At 27.6% G+C, this 20,273-nt stretch overlaps 2 protein-coding genes and 1 long non-coding RNA gene across 6 annotated transcripts in view; 1 reads left to right on the top strand and 2 right to left on the bottom strand.

Moving 5' to 3' along the window:
- The window catches only part of pyd (zonula occludens-like protein polychaetoid), a 38,463-nt gene extending 30,238 nt beyond the window's left edge, over nt 1-8,225 (bottom strand). Inside the window, exons 1-2 of one of the 4 annotated variants that reach the window (XM_015523660.2) lie at nt 7,943-8,225; nt 7,752-7,839 (exon numbers count right to left, since the gene is read on the bottom strand). In XM_015523660.2, the coding sequence (XP_015379146.1) occupies nt 7,752-7,834 (83 nt within the window). In that variant the 5' untranslated portion in view covers nt 7,835-7,839; nt 7,943-8,225. Of the gene's footprint in view, nt 1-3,224; nt 3,763-7,751 lie in introns of those variants that run through there. The other 3 variants (XM_015523661.2, XM_015523659.2, XM_015523658.2) reach the window with 3 other exon arrangements.
- A 1,680-nt stretch (nt 8,226-9,905) lies between these two features.
- On the top strand, nt 9,906-10,587 carry LOC149057885 (uncharacterized). The gene is made up of 4 exons (XR_016191266.1): nt 9,906-10,017; nt 10,117-10,277; nt 10,343-10,454; nt 10,529-10,587. It is a non-coding gene; the product is annotated as an uncharacterized LOC149057885 (long non-coding RNA).
- Nucleotides 10,588-15,449: 4,862 nt separating this feature from the next.
- Taf8 (TBP-associated factor 8) lies at nt 15,450-20,253 on the bottom strand. Its single transcript, XM_015523679.2, has 4 exons — nt 19,721-20,253; nt 18,173-18,465; nt 17,947-18,097; nt 15,450-16,104 (listed from the first exon to the last, which is right to left on the bottom strand). Exons 1-4 carry the CDS (start codon nt 19,839-19,841, stop codon nt 15,821-15,823), a joined length of 849 nt encoding a protein of 282 aa, XP_015379165.2. The 5' UTR covers nt 19,842-20,253; the 3' UTR covers nt 15,450-15,820.
- Between the last annotated feature and the right edge of the window lie 20 nt (nt 20,254-20,273).

Raw genomic sequence — 20,273 nt, 5'->3', positions numbered from 1 at the left:
TGCGTATATGATCAATTGTAATACCCACCCGCCCAAAATTTGGAGGAGCAGCCGCTCCTCTAGACCCCCTTCACCACGCCACTGCGACATACTATTAATTAAACGTATGTATATATTATTAAATAATTGTTTCCCAAAACGTTTTATTCCATGTCTATTTAAAATAGATGTATGAAATTTTTTTGGTTATATAGGACTGACAGTGGACATGGAGAAAGATCAGTTAATAAAGATAAATAAACATTAAATTTAAATTAAATTTGAGAATAGCGTTTTGCAGGTTGGTGGTTATTTTATTTGAATGTGTTAAATAATTTGAGCTTTAAATCTCTGGTTAAAATTAAAATATTTAATATTCATATACCTTTATTTGTTTTACTTTTCTGTGCGTATTATTTATTTATAGCCTAATAGGTAACTAAATTATATAATTATAAGACTAGTTAATTTATTTAGAATTTTAAAATATTATTTTTATTGTAGTGACAAAATATAACAGAATATTATTAACAATGATTAAATATAAAATAATTGATTAGCCTTATGTAAAACAACAGAGCATCTGCTATACGTATGACAAAATATAAATAATATACAATTTAGTAAACTACTTTTTTTTTGTAGTCTGTCTAGCCACAGGCAAGTGTTCACTGACTCATTGACAAACAATAGTTGCAACATTTTTTTTTTATTTGTATATTTTGGTGACATAATAATATTGTGTAATTAATTTTAATAAAGATTATTATTTAAAATTAGATATTTTTACACTATATAAGTGTATAGTATATATATATATATATAAATCAGTATAGGTATAGAAGTTGCAAAATTAAGTATACATATATATATACTTTATTAATTATTATACACATACTGACATACTATATACATATATATATATAACTTTTTAACACATCGTTATATTGTTGATAGAATTTTTTTTTATTTTAACCTACTTATATTGTTTAAAAATAAAAAGTATAGACTTACCTATAGTTAATACCGAGAAAAAAGTTTCGCTAATTTACAAAAGCTGTAATTATGTAGAATATATGATAATGTAAACGTGATAAAACAATAGAATCATTTTTTAATGTTTACTTATTAAAAAGTAATTGCAGTCTTAAAACAACATCATACATATTAATATTTTATATAATTTATATAATATTATGTAGGCATACGGTTATAAAATTAGTCAGCTTAAAAATTATATACACATTATACTCGTAAATTGTATATGTAATAACGGGTGGTCTTCCAATAATTTATTTGTGACAGACGATAATGAATAATATTAAATAATAGAAACTAGGAACAAATACGTAATGTTAACTGGAAAATATAAAAAAGACGTAGGTACGTATGTCTCCAAGGCTAGGTAAATAAGAATGTGATTTTATAGTATTTTGTATGTGCTAGAAACTAACAAAATTTAAGCAAATTGTACTTAGCCATTTAGGTGTATACAGGATGTCCCGTGAGGATTTACCCATTGCGATATCTCCCGGAAGAATTGTGATATCGAAGTTCTGGTTTTGTAATAAAACTCACACGGATAAGAACTACAGTTGTTTCATATTTTAATTTATTTCAATGTTTTGGTAAAAAAGTTAAAAAATATATTTTTATATTTAATAATTTCCAAAAAAAATAAAGATAGCCATTTTGTAGAGTTTATTTTTCTGGAAATATTGACGTTTCAAAATTTTATTTTCATTAGTTTCCTGATTTTTAATATTTTTGCGAATTATTTAACACCGCATCATGTTATCAAACATGTGACGCACCGCGCCGTACTCATTCCCTTACGGCTGACCGAATATTTTCCGTGTTCCTAAGAGTTGTAAATTTATAATCATATTTTATTTCTTCAAATCTAGAAAAAATATCAAACATCAGGAAATTAATGGAAATAAAATTTTGAAACGTTTATATTTTCAGAAAAGTAAACTCTACAAAATGGCTATCTTTAATTGTAGTTCTTATCCCTGTGAATCTTATTATAAAACCAGAATTTGGATATCTCCTTTATTTCGTGAGATATCGCAATGGGTAAATCCTCGCGGGACACTGTTATAATATATAATAAATTAGTAACTAGTATCGCAATAATAAATAGGACATAACTATAAAAAAATATTTTATTCTGAAATCCCATATATTATATGTGCTAGATTTCTAGATCTAATTAAATAAGCTTTAAGTTTTTAACATTATTCTAGTATTTTGTACCAACCTTACTTAATTCATTTTAAGTTTTACTAACGTAAATTAATTAATAACGCAAACAATTTTATCTTCAAATAAACATGACAAATTTAGATTACTTCATTTGCTGAACAAAACTGATTAATTTTTTCTGAATAAATAAGTAATGAGTATTGAGTATACAACGACAAGCAAAAAAAATAAGATGATATCAACTGAAGTTAAATTTGTTTACATTTTTCTATTGAAATAATATTACAAATACTTTGATAACATATATTTACTAATTTATAATTTATTAAGACAAGATAAAACGAAAAATCCCAAAGAATACACAAACATTTGCCTTTAAGCCTAAATACAAATTGAACAAAATAATTTAATAGAAGCAGAAGTTTATACTTAAGGCTAGTGAGATATGTATCATAATAGTATGTTATATAATATGACGTATTTAAGTATTATATTATCATTAGGTATACTTATTATGTATTAATCACATATGGAGTTGACAAAACTTCAACCTCGTTCTGGAATTAAAAGTATTTCCGAATAGGTTCGTAAGCGGTAGGTAAATTGTTTGATAACTTCTGTATTTATGTAGGAAAAAAAATTACTATAAAATATATTCTAACGAATCAAATACTTTATGTTCAGAAATGGAAATAAAAAGCAATAAAACATAAAAAAGGTAGGTTATCCATTAAAAAAAGAAACAAACGATAAACGATTACGGTCATTAGAACTGCATGTCACGTGTACTGGTATATGTGGATGCATATTATACAAGACGACGTAGGATGTACCCAGCGAACTTTGTCGTTTATAATTATTATCACTGTTTAACCTATCACAGACGGAAAACCGTATGTCTCCACCTGTAGTGGCGATATTCTTTTACGATAATAAAATATATAGCACCGTCAACCGGCCCAATATATTCCATTTCACTATACAGTGTATAGTGCACAAGACTGATGCAGGAGTGGACTTTTGTTTTAAATGCTTACTTCGGGCATTCCGTCAAGTGACACGCGCACATTTTCCGATAGATCAACAGCGCCGCCCCGCAGTCTTGGGCCGCCAACAACTGATCGGGAACGACCGATGCTGTCGCCGCCACGACGCTGGAACACCGCAGAGGCTTCCTCGTCCTGCTGCGGGACTGGACAGATCCATTCTGGTAGTCGGTCGTACTGTATTGCCACGAAAAAGACGGCGACACGGATCGCCTCTTGTCACGATTGTGCGAAAACGACATGTCGGGTGTAACAATGCAATCGCAACGATAATGAAATACCAAAATGATGACCACCGTTATTCAATTGTATGTTTAATATTCGGCGCAGTTCATCGCGAATTTTAAATAATTTTATTCCACCAAACGAGCTTTAATTGGTTGACCAACCGTCTGGGCTGGACGCACCACGCATGTGAACAAATTCGATCGTTATAATAGTATATAGAGTATACGCGAGCGGAAACGACGACGACGGCAATTGAGAAACAATAATAATATTACGCAATCGGGGGGCGCACAATTTTAGATCGCGACGCGGTTTTCGGGACTATGCGTGTTGTTGCACGAATCGAGTTATTATTCGTTCTGATTATGGAGAATGTTAGCCGACGTAGGCAGTTGTACTATAATATAGAGTTATGATAACTCTAGAAGTGCATGCGTTCAACTAGATGTTATACGTCAAGTATAATTATTATTAAGACGCGACACTGCTGAGTAAATATTTACACCATACGAGAGGTTTTTTTTTTTAAGAGTGTTATCTGCTACAAGCGAACTGAATAATAATTTTTAAATAGACTTAAAAAGGTTAAATAATAACACAACAATAAATATTAAATTAGTAAAAACGATGAGTATTATAACGATATGAGATAATAATAAAGCTTATAGGCAATATAATGCACTCGATTATGTGACACTGCGACGCGCAGTTTTGCGTGTAAACCGAATGGACGGAGACGCGAGACTGTCAAATATATAGCGTTTATTAATAGTCGTTCCAGCGAGAGCATCTCCAGGATTTTGGCTGGGTTGCCAAACGGACGCGAACAGACCAAATGAAAAGAACAATGGATCTTTTGTGGACGTAAAAAAACACATTGACACATAATCAAAGTGTACTAAATGACAAATGTATAGTATTATAATACAATATATTATATATTTACTTAATGTGTACTATACAGTGTACAAGAAGAAGACGACGAGGAATCTATTGACTTCGACCCTTGACCGACATCAAACATCAAATATCAAATAACATTCTGAACTGTTTGGAATTTAGTCTATGTAAAAAATGTAGATTACTACTAAATCGCTTTCAGAGACAAGCAAAACAGAAACATTATTATTCTTGTGTCTTGTCTGTCAAATAAACATAGGTACTTAATACACTACAAAACCTTATAAGTTATAACAAGCAATAAAATTATTAATTTATTAATTGTTATTTAGATTAGTCTTCACTTTTCATATTATACTCAACATTTTTAATACCAAAATAATGACAAGTGATGTATAATTGATAAATATATGAAAAAATGTTATATGTACATTTGATAAATTGACAATACAAATATTAAGATAAAGAAGTTGCAGTTGCGGATGTTAATAGCAAATTATTAAATAAATATTAATAAATCTCAGATTAATGAATAACGCATTCTTTCACAGTATATAATTTAAATATTATAGAAAATGATTTTTACACCACTACAAAAAACTTATAAAGATAAAAATTTTAAATAGTAAAGTTTTTGCTTCCAATGGTTTATCAAAACCATTGCGTTTTGATTAAATATGTATAGTTTAATAAAAATAATGACTTCCTTACTAAATGTTTTAATTGGTAAAATATACTTAATTCACAAATTTGGTTACAAAATTATGTGTAAAAAATTTTTGCTTAAATATGTAGAATAGATAAAGACAACAAATTTTGTGCTGACATCCTCTTAATATGATGTCATATCAAAAATAATAAATCATAACACAACACTCTTAATTTTATGTTAATAAATAACTAAAATAAATGAAACCTATAGTGAAAAGATTTTTATTTCTCATTGTTTTTTTTCTTTATAGTTCATATTTTTGCTTGAGCCAACTTAGATAAATTAGAATGAAATATAAACAGGGCAATACCCCTTCAGGTACTGAAAATTTTTGTCTGGCCACAAATATTGAAAGGCGACCCACTAGACAAGGTATATGAATTATGAATTGAAGAACACATTTTTATGACTGTTATATTTTTTTTTTATTGATTTTCTTAAAAATGTAGGTACATAAAAACTATTATTATAATTGAAATATGTTATTTACAAATTAAGAAACTAAAAACCTTAACCATGAAAACTACAATTAATTAAATTAAGATGGTAGAAACAGTAAATACTATTGTTTGATAACAGTGTGAAATACACAGAAGTTTTTTTTAGTCTGATTTAATTTTAAAAGAAGTAAAAATACGAATAGGTACTATAACTTCAAACATTGATAATTTTTCATTTTAATGTATTGATCGAATGTCTGTCTTCCCACCCCCACAATTATGAACTCTTAGAATTACAAAATAATTGGAAAATTTTGTGATTTTAATGAATTTTTGTCAAATTTAAGCTTTAAACGCTTGAGTATTTATAACACATTAACACATTTAAACTACTATTAAAATAACTTATGATAAATAATTTATTACATTTTTAAGCAGTTTAACACTGGCAAACATTTTTTTAATATTTACAAAAAAAGGCTCTAATATCTGTAGTAAAAATATTTCTTAAATCATATCATGCATAAAAAAACTTAATATTAATATTAATTTCTGGAAATTTCAAACATCTAGGCCAATATTATATTCTGTTTAGAATAGGAGTGTTCTTATGCAGAAACTAGCTTTTATTTGTGACGGTCAGACACTTATCTGTCGGCCATCACTCTGACAAAGTCTACAATCAGTATGCCTTATACATAATGAAACAATGCTCTAATTTAGATGCACAGGTATCTTTTTTATTTTAAATAGAGTATAGAGTAGGTAAAAACATAATTTAAAATTTTGTCAATGTTGTATTTGTAGTATTTTAAATATATGACTAATGAGTTTAAAAAAAAAAATTAACAAATTGATTTGTATACTATATTTTTAAATGCTTCAACAATTCTTTATCCTAATATATAACCCTAGATAATTACATTGTTATAACTCTAATTATATATTACTTAAATAAATGTATACAAGGTACCTAATAATTAAATTAATATATATATATATGTAAAATAAAATAGATAGGTACTTATAATCATAAATGCCTATTTAAGTGTAATTGATATACCTAATATAATATGTATTTATATTTATTTCAACAATTGTAATTAAAATCCATTAAAATCTATATTCTATAAGATAAAGTACTTGTTATTGACATATCTATATATTACATACTGACATATTGTGAATAGTGATATAAAATTAAAGGCCTTCATATCACTTTAAACTATTGACAAGCATAGGCGCACATTCAGTCTTAAACTTGGGAGTGCTAAAATCTTTTACCTCTAAGTGACTAGTGGGAGACTTTGCTCTCCACACACCACCGTTTACGGTTACACTTACTATTTCAAAAAATGACTGCATTACTACATTACAATTCTCAAATTAATGAGTCTGATTTTCAATATATCCTATAACCGATTATTATAATGTCTATTATAATATTATTAAATGAACAAGAGTTGCAATCAGGGACGTCTACATTTTCACTACTTTCATAATTTTTTTTACTCAATTTAAATGTAATGGAAATATTGAAACAAGTAATATAATGTGAATAGTATAAAATATTACATTTACTACTTGACACCACATTAATCAATTGTTTGTATTTATGTAGAAAAATGGAAATAATGATAAAATAAAATAACTTAATATCAGTGATGTTGTTACTGAATATTAAACTGATATTGACTATGTTAGCTGTCAATGTTATTCTCAGTGATTTCATGGTATATATTTATAAATTTGTTTTTGTTGACAAAAGATTTTTTTAATTTTATTATCATTATTATAACATTAATTTAATGGTTTACAATTTAATAATTTTATCTGAATTTATATACAAAAGGTACAGCTATAGAGATATGCATTGTATCATTATTTCTCATTGTTGAGTTATATGATATGAAATATTAAAAATTAAATGTAGGTAGATAAGTAGATATTCTAATTAGGTAACTACATACATATTAGTTCATTAAATGAAAGAAAAAGCATAAAAATACCGTGTATTAGAAATAATTGTTTATCCTTGTAGGGGATTCATTCATAAACACTGTCTATCATTTAACAACAAATGACTGGTTATTGAATAAACATGAAAAAAAAAATCTTAGAAAAAAACTATATTTCTGATTTTTTTTTACACATCACTCAAAACAATTATTTCATATATTAATATTAAACACTACGTAAAAATAATAAATAATATTACATTTCCAAAATACAACTCACTTGATGTCTATGATCTTCTTTTCACCAGCGCTTTCTTCTTGGTCGTCGGAATCGATGTAATGCATTTCTTCGTTTTTAACCATAATTACTGCTTATATTCAATTTTTACCGATATTCGTACATGTAAATGATATTTATATATAGTCCAAAATCCAAGAGCCCACTCAATTATCTACACAACAATGACGAACCATATCCAATTATGTCCTACTTACGTCTTCCGGTTAAACGTTATACAATACTTCTAAATCGAAATGAACGCAAAACGGTTTAAACGACAAGCTCGTCGAATTCGAAGTCAAAATAAATAGTCTTATCATAATAGCATCACGCGCATTAAAACGATATGTTTCTAAACTTAAACAAGCAATGCGAATAATGATATTGAATCATTAACGCCACCACCTACTACTACGATAATAATATTATTGTTATTTGTTATTTTACCAAAGCCCACTTCGAGTAGAACATCTACAGTATTCGATGTAAACAAAACACAGCATACTATCTCAGAATCTCAGATCTTGCGTCTCGTATTATCTCAAAACGTTCTTAACAGAGGCCAAGGAGATCGCAGATGACCTGGTAACCTTAGGGCCAGTTGTACCATAGACATATATTATATTATTATATTATTATGAGTTGTACCGTCTCTGATTAAAGTTAACCGGAGTTTAATCGGCCGAATTTGCAAGGTTAAATATTAAATATCTGTTATCAGCTGATTAAGCGTAATCGAAGTTTAACCCTTACAGCTGCGGTATCACCATTCACCACAGAATAGAATGATGAATTAAATATGTTGAGCCACAGCCATGGTATTGGGCATTGGCACTGTTCTATGGTATTGGTGGTATCAACATTCAACAATAATATTTACTATCACGAAATGAAAAACTCAAATTAAGTATATTAATATTAAATACTAGTACCTATACAGTCAAATACTCCATAATGACAATACGGGACAGTTAATGATAACAAACGTCGACATAGCTCCCCGAAATCGTAGTGGTTGCCTATTCGTCCCTTGTGTACATAAGTTGCCTATATAAAAACAATTTTAATTCTATTCAAATATCCCGCCTTTATTCGAAATACTGATTGGTTATAATATTAATAATTAAAATTGAATATTAATATCATAGAAAATAGATAAATTAATACCACAAATCTGAGCTAAAAATAAATAAATAATTCAAGGTTTATTCTATTAATTATGGTGGGGGAGGATGGTATTATTGACTATTATATAAATCTATGGAAATTTGATCGATCTATCCTTGTTTTTGTATTTCTCCGAATATTTTGCGATGAAGTCTTTTGTTTTTTATACCAACCATTAACCATTGTAAAATGACTTCACACGAGAGTTGTTCATTTTGGAATTGTAAAAACAATAGCAGGAAAAATCCGGAATTAACATTTCATAAATTTCCCACAAATGATAAATTGTAAGTTAAATTTAAAGTTTAGTTTAATTAATGTCTTAAAAAATTTATATTACATATTATTAATATGAATCCATTAAAATATTATAATTGTGACTTTTTTTCTTTGTGACATCACTACATTAAAAGTTAATAAAAAAAATTACTTTATAAGTAGTTTTTGGCAATTGAATTAACATTTATTGAAAGTAATTTGTAAATAATAATAGTTGTGTTATTACTATACCAATTCCTTGTTAGTTTTTTTCCCCAATAAATGTTAAGAGCTAATTGTATTTATTGTGATTTGTGTTCATCGTAATGAACGTAATCTTAATAAAGGTCATGGTTTTATTAAAAACACATTTTTACTAATTGTAAAAAAAAATAACATTCATAACATAAAAGTTATGCTAACTATAAAAATTGGGTAAAGTTAGGCATCAATCGTACCTTGTCATTGAATAATTCACTATAATGGTTATGTTTTATATGAATTCAATGATAAATCGTTGCAAATAGACATATAAAAACAAAAATAAAAAAAATAATTTCTCAAACAATGGATTTAACCTATGTTAAACAAATAAATATTGATACATTTGAAACACTATTACTATAATTATTTTTATAGATTTTTATGGAATAATATTGAATGCTGTATTAAAATAGTATTAATTAACTATTTCAGTTGTAAAATAAGGGTTGATCAGAGTAAAAATCAAAGTATCATAAATAACTATTTCAATTATGGCTTTCAAAAAATAAAATGTTCTACAATTTGTTCCAACCATTTTACAGAAAATGATTATTGTATTTGGACAGATAAAAAAAAGGTAAAACGAAATAAAATGGAAATGGTATTATAAAATATTTCACAACAATAATAATTATAATATATATATAATATACAACATTTATTCAAAAATATTAAGAATCCTGTATAAATGGTCTGTTCCTGGAAAAATGTCTTTGAAAGAACTGGAAATATCGTCTGCATCTAATGATTCTAATGTGTATAGTGAAAATAATGTTTCAATCCCAACAGAAGATAAAGTACCAGGATGGAGTCCAATAAAACCAGGATTGAATACAAGTAATATATTCAATTACAGGAACAATTCTACATATTATATTAATTGTACTGTTAAATTTAAATAGGGATAAATGAAAATATTTATGTGCAGACTCGGGAGCTTTCATTAATAGAGTATAAAGATAACCATATTTTAATTCCAACAGTAGATACACTGCCAGGATGGATATAAATCTGGTAACATATACATATTAATTGTTATAATATATTATATGAGTTGTCATTGAAAAATAATTTTTATGTTATTATAGAAAGCAATATGTGTAGAATTCCAGCACATAAACCTAGGTCTTTATAATTTTGGACAACCACAAACTGATTTTGATAGTTTTCTTTCTTGTCAGTATTAAATTATGTTTGAATTATCACACTGAATAAAATAAAATAAATCTTAAAAAATCAATATTAAAATTAATGTATGGTTTTAGGTAATTCATTAAAAAACACCAGTCAAAATTTAAATGAGTGTAGAAATAAAATTAATAAATTCAAAAATAAAATAAGATATTATCAGAAATCTATGCATGCGAAAAATAAACAAATATGTGAACTGAAGAAACAAAAATGCGAAGTAATATTCAACAATTCTCTTCTAAAAACACAAATAAGACTGATGAATATGAAAAAAAAGCATGGCGATTTAAAGAGGAAGAAAAAAGTTTTGCACTTAGTCTTTATTATAACTCCCCTAAAGGATATTTATTTATGAGAAAATACCTATGCTTACCAACAATAAGATCACTAAGACGATGGCTTCATTGTTTAAATTTTTCTTGTGGTATTAATGATAATATTTTAAAAATAATGAAGAATAAATTTATATTGTCAACTCTATAGGAGAAAGCAGTTTCAATCATTTTTGATGAGATGTCAATTAAAAGATTTGTAACATATAATTCACAAAATGACGTATTTTCTGGGTTTGAAGACTTTGGAGCTATAATAGAAACAAAAAATAGTTTATTATGTGATCAAGCACTTGTTATAATGGTTAAAGGAATCAAACAACCTTGGAAACAAGTGGTTGGCTATTTTTTTTCAAAAGGTCCAAGGTCCAATCTCTGGTTTGAAGTTGAAAACTATTATTATGACTACAATAAAAAAACTTAAATCTATAGACTTAATACCCAAAGTAATAATTTGTGATCAGGGCACAAATAATCAAAAACTGAGAAATCTGTTAAAAATAACAATTGATGAACCATTCTTGACATTTGAAGATGAAAAAATATATTTTATGTATGACACACCTCACTTAATTAAATCTGTACGGAACAATTTAAACAAATATGATTTTATATATAAAAATGAAGTATATTCATGGTCAGATATAATACAATTTTATAATATTAATAAAAATAAAGTTTCACAGTTAGCACCAAAGCTTAAAGATCAGCACATACAATTACCACCTTTTTCACCAATGAGAGTGTGCCTAGCTACTCAAACTTTCAGTCATACTGTAAGTTCAGCTATGTTTACCCTAATTGAAAATAATTTAATGAACTCAAAAGCTTTACATACTGCAAAATTTGTGAAGATAATAGATGACTTGTTTGATATGTTCAATAGTTGTACATTCGATGAACCAAAAATATTTCGAAAACCATTGACTAACAATTCGAAGCATTGGATCTTTTTAAATGAGTCTTATGAAATTTTAACAAAATTAGAAATTCAAAATGCCAAAAAAAAACACCCACCGTGTATTAGTGGCTGGCTTTCAAATATTAATAGTTTGAAAATGCTGTTTAAGGATTTACAAAATAATTTTGAATTTGAATATTTGCTTACTAGACGACTGACCCAAGATTGTGTGGAAAGTTTATTTTCTGTACTACGAGCAAAAGGTGAAAATAATGTTGCGCCAGATTCGTCTAAGTTTTATTCGGCCATACGAATGTGCGTAACACAACAACTTCTAGTTCCTCCTACATCTGGAAATTGTGAAATAGAAGCTTGTGAGTTTTTGACCAAATGCAATGACTTATTGAAGAATAAACAAAAATTTAATATGAAATTAATACATTTGGAAAATGAATATTCATTAGCTAACAAAATGGACTCCTCGTTTGATGAAAATTTGAGTGCCATGAACATTGCATTCATACAGTTGGATTTGCACGAAGATAATTCCATAGCATATGTAACTGGTTGGGCATGTTCCAAACTAAGTCATATTGAATGCCTTGATCAATTAGCTACAGAAGATAAAAATAATATTACTAATGTTGTCGAAAATACATTTATTCCTATGAAACAATATGATGAATGTAATTTACTTTATCCATTTAAAAGTACAATTATTTTTGTAAGTAAAATTATATGCTTATTTTATAAAAATATTAATAATTTATTTAAAAAAAGTAAGATTGGAGTCAAAATCAAAATGATTGAACTAATTAATTTGTATATAGCTATAAAACCAAATATTTGTTTAAATTGTAAGTTTTTATTAGTAGATAAGATATTAAATGTAAGTATAAATTCTTTTATAAAAAAATGTAATAACATGCCTGCTTTCAAAAATGATTAAAAACAAAAAATAAAAATAAATATGAACTTGTAAATTAGGTAGGTACCTAGTACATACTATTTTTACTATTTATTTTACACTATGTAATAATTTATTACTAATAAATATATACACTATAATAATATATCTATCATACATTAGTAACTTATGGGCTGTTTAAATTTTTTTCTTACCTATACCTAACTTATTAACTTAGGTATTATTTATCCTGAGATATTTTAATATTTTCTAATCTGTATTTTGAGTTAATATTTTTTACATTTTCCATAATGAGAGTTTATTATATAACACATATGTCAAATATTAGTATATAAATTAATTGAAAAACAACAGTTTAATTTTAAATTTCAAAATAATAAAATGTGAAATAAGAATGACTATATGGTCACGCAGGCTGACACTGACAGCAAAATATACTCAATAAGCGCTTAGCAGAATATGTGTAGGCAACCACTAAGATTCTGGGGGGCATACGTATGTCGTGATTCTTATCTGTCCCGTATTGTCATATTATAGAGTATTTGATAGTTTGATACAGTATACTAATAACAGTACTAACTAATAACCTAATATACTACAAAAAATAAATAATATCAAGGCATTAACCATTACTCATTAGCATAAACATATAAATATATATACATATTTATATGGTTATAGCCATTAGCTGCATTAGATCAATTGAATAAATATTTCAATAACACAGTTACAGGTTGTACACGATGTCGCGATCTAAGATATTAAGCAATGGCCAATGGTCTTCATTATGAAAATTTGGAAAGCACCAAATTTAATTTTTGAAAATAAGTTGCTGGCCGCTTATATATATTTTTTTAAATTAAATTAACTTTAATTTGTACAATCTGTTTAACATATTTTTTCAATAAGTACTATAGATAGAGCACAGAGGAATACGTAAAAAAGCTTGGTTGGCTTGATTGAAGAAACTTTTCAATAATAGTATGATATTAGTTAAAAATATATATATTTGCAACTGTTCACTGAAATACTGATTTTAGCGGAGGATAATAAAACGAGATAGAATATTTTGTTAGAAAAGGGTATTGTAGGAAAAGTTAATGAACAAATGTTTTTCTTGAAATTTGGATTTTAGAATGTCAATTTAATTTTAGTGCAGGCCGCGATGTGAGGAACTGGGGACCACTGTCATAAAGAAACAGTAATAAACTAATAACAAATAATATAATATAGAATATTGTGTTATGGATGACTAAAGCGACGTGTAGTTGTAAAAGTGATTACCATTGTATGGTAATACCAGGCTCATTCAGCGATTTTTGTGGCCCAGAAGGCAGTACAGAATTATGCACCAGGCCCCTTTTTTATTTACATTTTATTTCAGGATATTAAATCTACAGTTTTCACTAATTTAATGGCAGCTCTTATAGTTATTCACTTATTTATCCAAGGTATCTTTCCAGTTTCCTTAAAATAATAATACATTTTACACTTCAACCAGTTCAACCGACATTATAATATTGTGTGAGAGGGGTGTAGTGGCTGGGCTGATTTCTTGGGCGGCATCACTTTCCGGGTAGTTCACACTATCTGGACTGTCTGAAGAGAGAGGCTACCGAGAGCTGGAAACTCCACGGGAAATATGTGTCAATTACTTTATCATTCTATTTATTATCTTTAAAACAAAATTTTGAAAATTGTATAACTTCAAGATGACTCCAGGTCTCAAGCCCTGCATGTGTTATCTTTGTCTTAAAATTGCAAAACATATTATATGATATGAAATTAGTTGAACCAATTTTGTGTTAAAAATTAATTACATTTATAATGTAAGTACTAAGTACATTATTGTAAATTATTAATATTTAGAAATTCACACAACACTTCTTCCTTTTCAGAATAATTAAATTTGTGAAAAACACAACTTTTCTCTTAAAATTTTTCCATAAAATATTGACAATTTTGATTTTTTTTCAAATATAAATTATCTGTTCTGGTTAAATATTTTTAGGATTATTATCCTAGATATAAATTTAAACGACAATTCTTTCAATACAAAAATCAAAAAGATTAATTACATAGTCACATGTCATAGCTTAAAATTTAATTAATGTAATGGTGTATGGAAGAATTTTTTAGCTTTCTATACTTTTTTATTGACATTGTTAAAGTGCTGGGTCATTAAATTTTATGGGAACATCACTGCGACACTGCACATACCAATATATAGTGGAAAAAAGAATTGTCTCCCATAAGTAGTAGATAACAGCACTCCATTTCCTAACTACAAATTAGTTGAAATTACGACTAACTTGTTTGTGCCATATACGGGTATGATACTATAAAATAAACTCGTATGGCGCTATTGTCCGGGTGTACTAACCTAACCTACACCAGAGGCCTGTTTGGCAGAATTTCTAATGGGGTACCCGTAGGTTTCTGCCATGCCCCGGAGTGGGGGATGGCGGCACTTGTTTTCCAGACACCGTGACTTGCCCGGAGAAAAATGCCACCTGATGATTGAGGATCAAACCTGGTCCGGCTTAGCCACAGCCAACGGGTTAGACCGCTTGGCCACCACGTCCCACTATGTTACTATAATATACGCTAAGAGATGAAATATTAAACATGCAATTTAAAAAAATTTGAAAAATAAATAATTACTTAGTATATTAATATATTATATAATACTTATACAATTTTAAAATAAAATGTAATCTGTTAAATTATGAAATTACTGTGTGAAATAAAGTAACTTAATTGGTATTAATCATTATATAAATTAATTTTAATTCTTATCTCACTAACCAGCCTTTCCATTTGATATAAAATAGAATAAATATTAAGGTTTGAGTTTAAATTTAAAACACTGACTTTTCATAAGATAAATTATTTTACTTAAAATAACAATATGTAACAAAATGTACAATGGTCTGGGACTGATTACATATTTGGTTTAAAAAAATACTTTAATAGTAATAGTCAAGATGATTTTCTAAAAATGTGTTATATGACCAGTTCAACAGTTTTAAGGGGCGGCTGGATACTTAACAGGTCTCAAGAAAGGGTTGTCAATGGGTTCTTCTGGTTTTGATTCAGTTTCATCACCATTATTTAAATCTTCTTCTTCTTCGTTTTCATTTTCTTGTTCTTCATTTTCATCAAATTCTTCTTTAATCTGAATATCTTTTTTGAACTTCATTTTTTTAGTAGGTAGTGGTATTTCATTTTCATCTGGATCCTCGTCAAATACTTGATCTTGAGGTAACAATGCTGAGATGTATGCAGGTTGTTGTGGCTTATTAGCTATCACTAGAACAAAAAAAAAAAACATTTATTAATGAAAGCTCTGAAATTTTTTTGACATGTATAATGTCCAGGTCTTTCAAACGTTTTCAGTATGCCTAGTTATAATCATATTTTAGTTTTTCTAAACTAGAAAAAATACTAAAAAGCAGGATATTGATGTAAATAAAATTTTAGTACGTTCAATATTTTCAGAAAAATAAACTCTACAAAATGGTTATCATTATTTTTTTTGGAAATAATTAAATAAAAAATATATATTTCTTAATTTTTTTACAAAAACATTAAAATAAATTAAAAAATCAAAAAATTATTGTTCTTATCCCTTTGAGTCTTATAACAAAACCAGAACTTTGATATCTCAATGATTTTGTCTGATATTGCATTGGGTAAATCCTCGCGGGACACCCTGTATACATGTACTGATATATTTGCATGGAATGTGGATACTCTCTTTCTTGTTTTTATTAGGATTGAATTTAGAGAAGATTGGTTTTGGGAATAAACTTAATTTTAGTGATTGAACACCATTATGAAAAAGGATTCATTATTTCAATTAACCACGTATACATCAATGTAAAAAAATGTTTTCTGTCATCTTGACATTGATTATCCTTAATATTGCAATGGTAAATTTAAATGTTGTTCTTGTGTTTAACAGGTTATGTGCATAAGAAGTTAAAAGTATTGTCTAACCACTCAGGTATACTTGAAAAGTTTTTAGTTAAGGTCAAAAATATGTTAAAGAAACAGGAGTGCTGATAAACCTTGTTACGGCTTTGTCTATATTTATAGTTGATAGTGGATTGATACTAGAGGTACACAAACTTCACATCCTGGCTTGAAGGGGTCAAAGCACCAGAAACAAAATAATTGTAGGTCATGTATTAATTGTAATCAATAAAGCGACTACGGAAACGACAATGAAAGACATCACACATTCACACAACTATTTGAAATTTTATTTCTTAAGTCACTGTTATTATCACCTGTATTGGCCAAATCTTTCATCCAAACGAAAATAGGCTGAACAATTATGGCGGGACATATCACACTGATAAAAGATATTACTCAACTTCCTCAGAGTCAAACTCTCCAAATCAAAATATTAACAGATATAAAAACTATGTATATCAAAAAATCGATTTAATGTGCTATCGCAAACTGAACCAATTGAAATAGACTGGGTCTTCTTTTAAAGCCCAAATTCAATTTCAAACCAGATTATTATTGTACAAAGATGTGATTAGACTTAGTATGGTAATAACACTCATAACTAATAATGTTGAGCTATGTTAGTTGTAACTTAAAGCTATAATAAAAAAAACCTAATAATGATGTATCAAATTTGGAGTTCAACTAAACTATTTGATATCTGCTCGATCCAAGCTTTTTAAAAACTTTATTAAAAACAATATCATTTCAAATTGATCTTTGACGCCAAACCTTACAAAATAAATTGTATCACTTTCCTTTCTTGATAAATTTACTTAAAGTCACAATTTGTTAAACTAATAAGTATATGAGTTATTACCAATGGGTAACTTCCAATTCAAGCTATAATTCATATAGCACTTTTACAATTTATCATCATAACTTTGTATTGTACCACATTATTGTACAATTGTTTTGTTTTATATTCCTAATAATAGTAAAAAAAAGTAAGTACCCAATGGAATAGAAAAAAAAGTCATCATTGTTGAGAAATATTCAACTAAAAAAATTAATCATAGTGTTTTTTTATAAACTTAAATTAATTTGGCTCTCCAAAATCTCATTCTGAATTAATAGTACTCAAGACTGTTTGGAAAATTAAGTTATAACTTTATAAGGTAATATTATACTTACAAGCAAAGCAATCATTTTCTTGGTTCAAAAATAAACTCTCAGTTGGGCCAGTTTTTATTAAAAATTTTATTAAAGATTTTTCAAGTTCATGCTTTTGAATAGCAGATTTTTCTCTGATCGCTTCATATTCAGTTACTGGTTGTTTGTGTGTCTGAAAATAAATAATGTATTGTGTTGTAGAAATTAATATGTGTGTTATATATTGACACAGAACTAGAGTTCTTACTGGGGTCCTAATGTATGCATGTGGATCTGGAAAAGCTGGCATATGACTTGGCATATATGGTGGATGTGGCAGTCTTGTCCCTGCTTGTAGGTTACTTGTTTGACGGGGCTGTACAGATGGAACAGGACTAGGGAGGACAGCTCTATTTGATCGTTTGGCATAAGCTAATAGGCTGGATGCATTCTTGAATAGACCCATGTCGATTAAGCCCATCATAACATCGGCACCAAGAGGCTCGAGACGCCCAGCTACTTCTGCATAACGACGACTACTATTTCCCACTTGGGATAACACTAAAATAAAATAAAAACATTTAAATATATTGTATTAATTACAAATAACACTTTAAATAATTATAATTTTTAATATAAAATATTATCATTGAAAATGTACAATATTTTCATTAGAATCAGAAGCACAGTAAGATAGGTACATTTTATTTAAGGATACTCAATAATTCCCATATTGTAAATTGTAATGTAGAATAATAACTTAATAAAAAATAATTTAGAATAATAATCATATCATTTGATATTTTACGATATAAACTGAAAGTTAGTCTTTAATATAAATTAAATAATACATAAAATAAAAAGAATATATCTTTATGACTAAACGTTTATACCAAACACCAATTATTGTCTCATAATTTTAAGAAAAATTATATGGAAATCATGGTAAAAAAATATGTTTTATTTAATATGATTTTTATTAATTATTATTTTTTTTTGTCTCTATATTCTAAATTCAATATTAAAGATTTTTAAAAATGTATGATTTATTTATTTTTATTTTAGTGGTACCAGTGAACCACCCTCGCAATATTAAACCTGTGGAACACAGCTGATGTTGAAAATATAAAATGCATTTTAATTTCATATATATGAGAAATTACATATCACAATATGAGAATAATACATAATAATATAGATGATCAATAATTTTTTTTTTTATTATAGGTTTATGAAAATCACTATAAACTTATTCGCTTAAATATATTATCTATACTAACTCGAAATTAGAAAAGAAATTATATTTTTACATAAGAGGTGTTGAGTGATAATATTTATGCATATTAATACATTGTTTGCAAGTGATCTTCAGAAGCAATACCTATTGCAATAACAATTCATTTGAAACAAATAAGGAACAGTTTATGGTTGAAATTGTTTGTATTTCATTTATCAATTTTTTAGCTGACTAGTGTAGTAAAATTTCAGATGGTACATAAGGTAATAAATACTAATAATATTATATTATAAGTTACACAAAATAAAAAAGTAAATACTCAATCAAACCCAATATGTAGCTGTGAATTAAAAAAAAGGTCACTCAGTAAAATTGTGTTATGGAACTCACATTAATTATAATGAAAAATGTTTAGTAAAAGGTAGGTATGTCATGGCTTCCAGATAAGTATTAGACAAGACACTTAATAGTTTTGCCCATTAGGTACCTATCATTTTAATCATATATTAATTATTATTCAAACAACTGAAATATAAAATTAATTAAGGCATATAGCCAGTTGCGATAAAATTTACTGACCACTAAAGAGCATTTCGACGAGGGTCTCCAAAGCACCTGGTTCTGCTGCTTGAAATCCAATTTCCATCAATATTCCGCAAACAGTGGTTTTCAAAAACTTCCTTTCCATAGTCTTATCCATTATCAACAGGCACAATCAATGCGGAAGTCCCAAGATTTTCAACACCCCAAGCACAGGACAAAATATTCTAATAATTCAAGTCGTAGTTATGTACTTACGTTTGAAAATTCAAATATTAAAATTGACGTTAATTAGTCGTTATTATTAATATTGATGAGGTAATATCGTCAATAATCATCTGATTCACTGGTCCGTGTTGAGCAATGCATTATGCAGCATACATAAAACATACAGTAGCCTGCAGTATATCGGAACTCGACTCAGGATTTCAGGATCTCAACTTACAAGCATAGATTAAAGAATAGTTTACATTTGTATTTTGTACACTTGTGGCCTCTCGCCTCTAAATAGTAAATATTGACAACTGACAAAGTGACAAATACTATAGATAAGACAGCTAAATCTGATACTGATAAGCTGCAAGTTGCCAGT

This window comes from Diuraphis noxia, unplaced genomic scaffold (genome assembly GCF_037042655.1).
Source record: "Diuraphis noxia isolate RWA-SAM2 unplaced genomic scaffold, SU_Dnox_SAM2 contig0003, whole genome shotgun sequence".
Classification (NCBI taxonomy): Eukaryota; Metazoa; Arthropoda; class Insecta; order Hemiptera; family Aphididae; genus Diuraphis; species Diuraphis noxia.
Note: the sequence above shows the minus strand (reverse complement) of the source record. Positions and strands in the feature narration are given on the sequence as shown.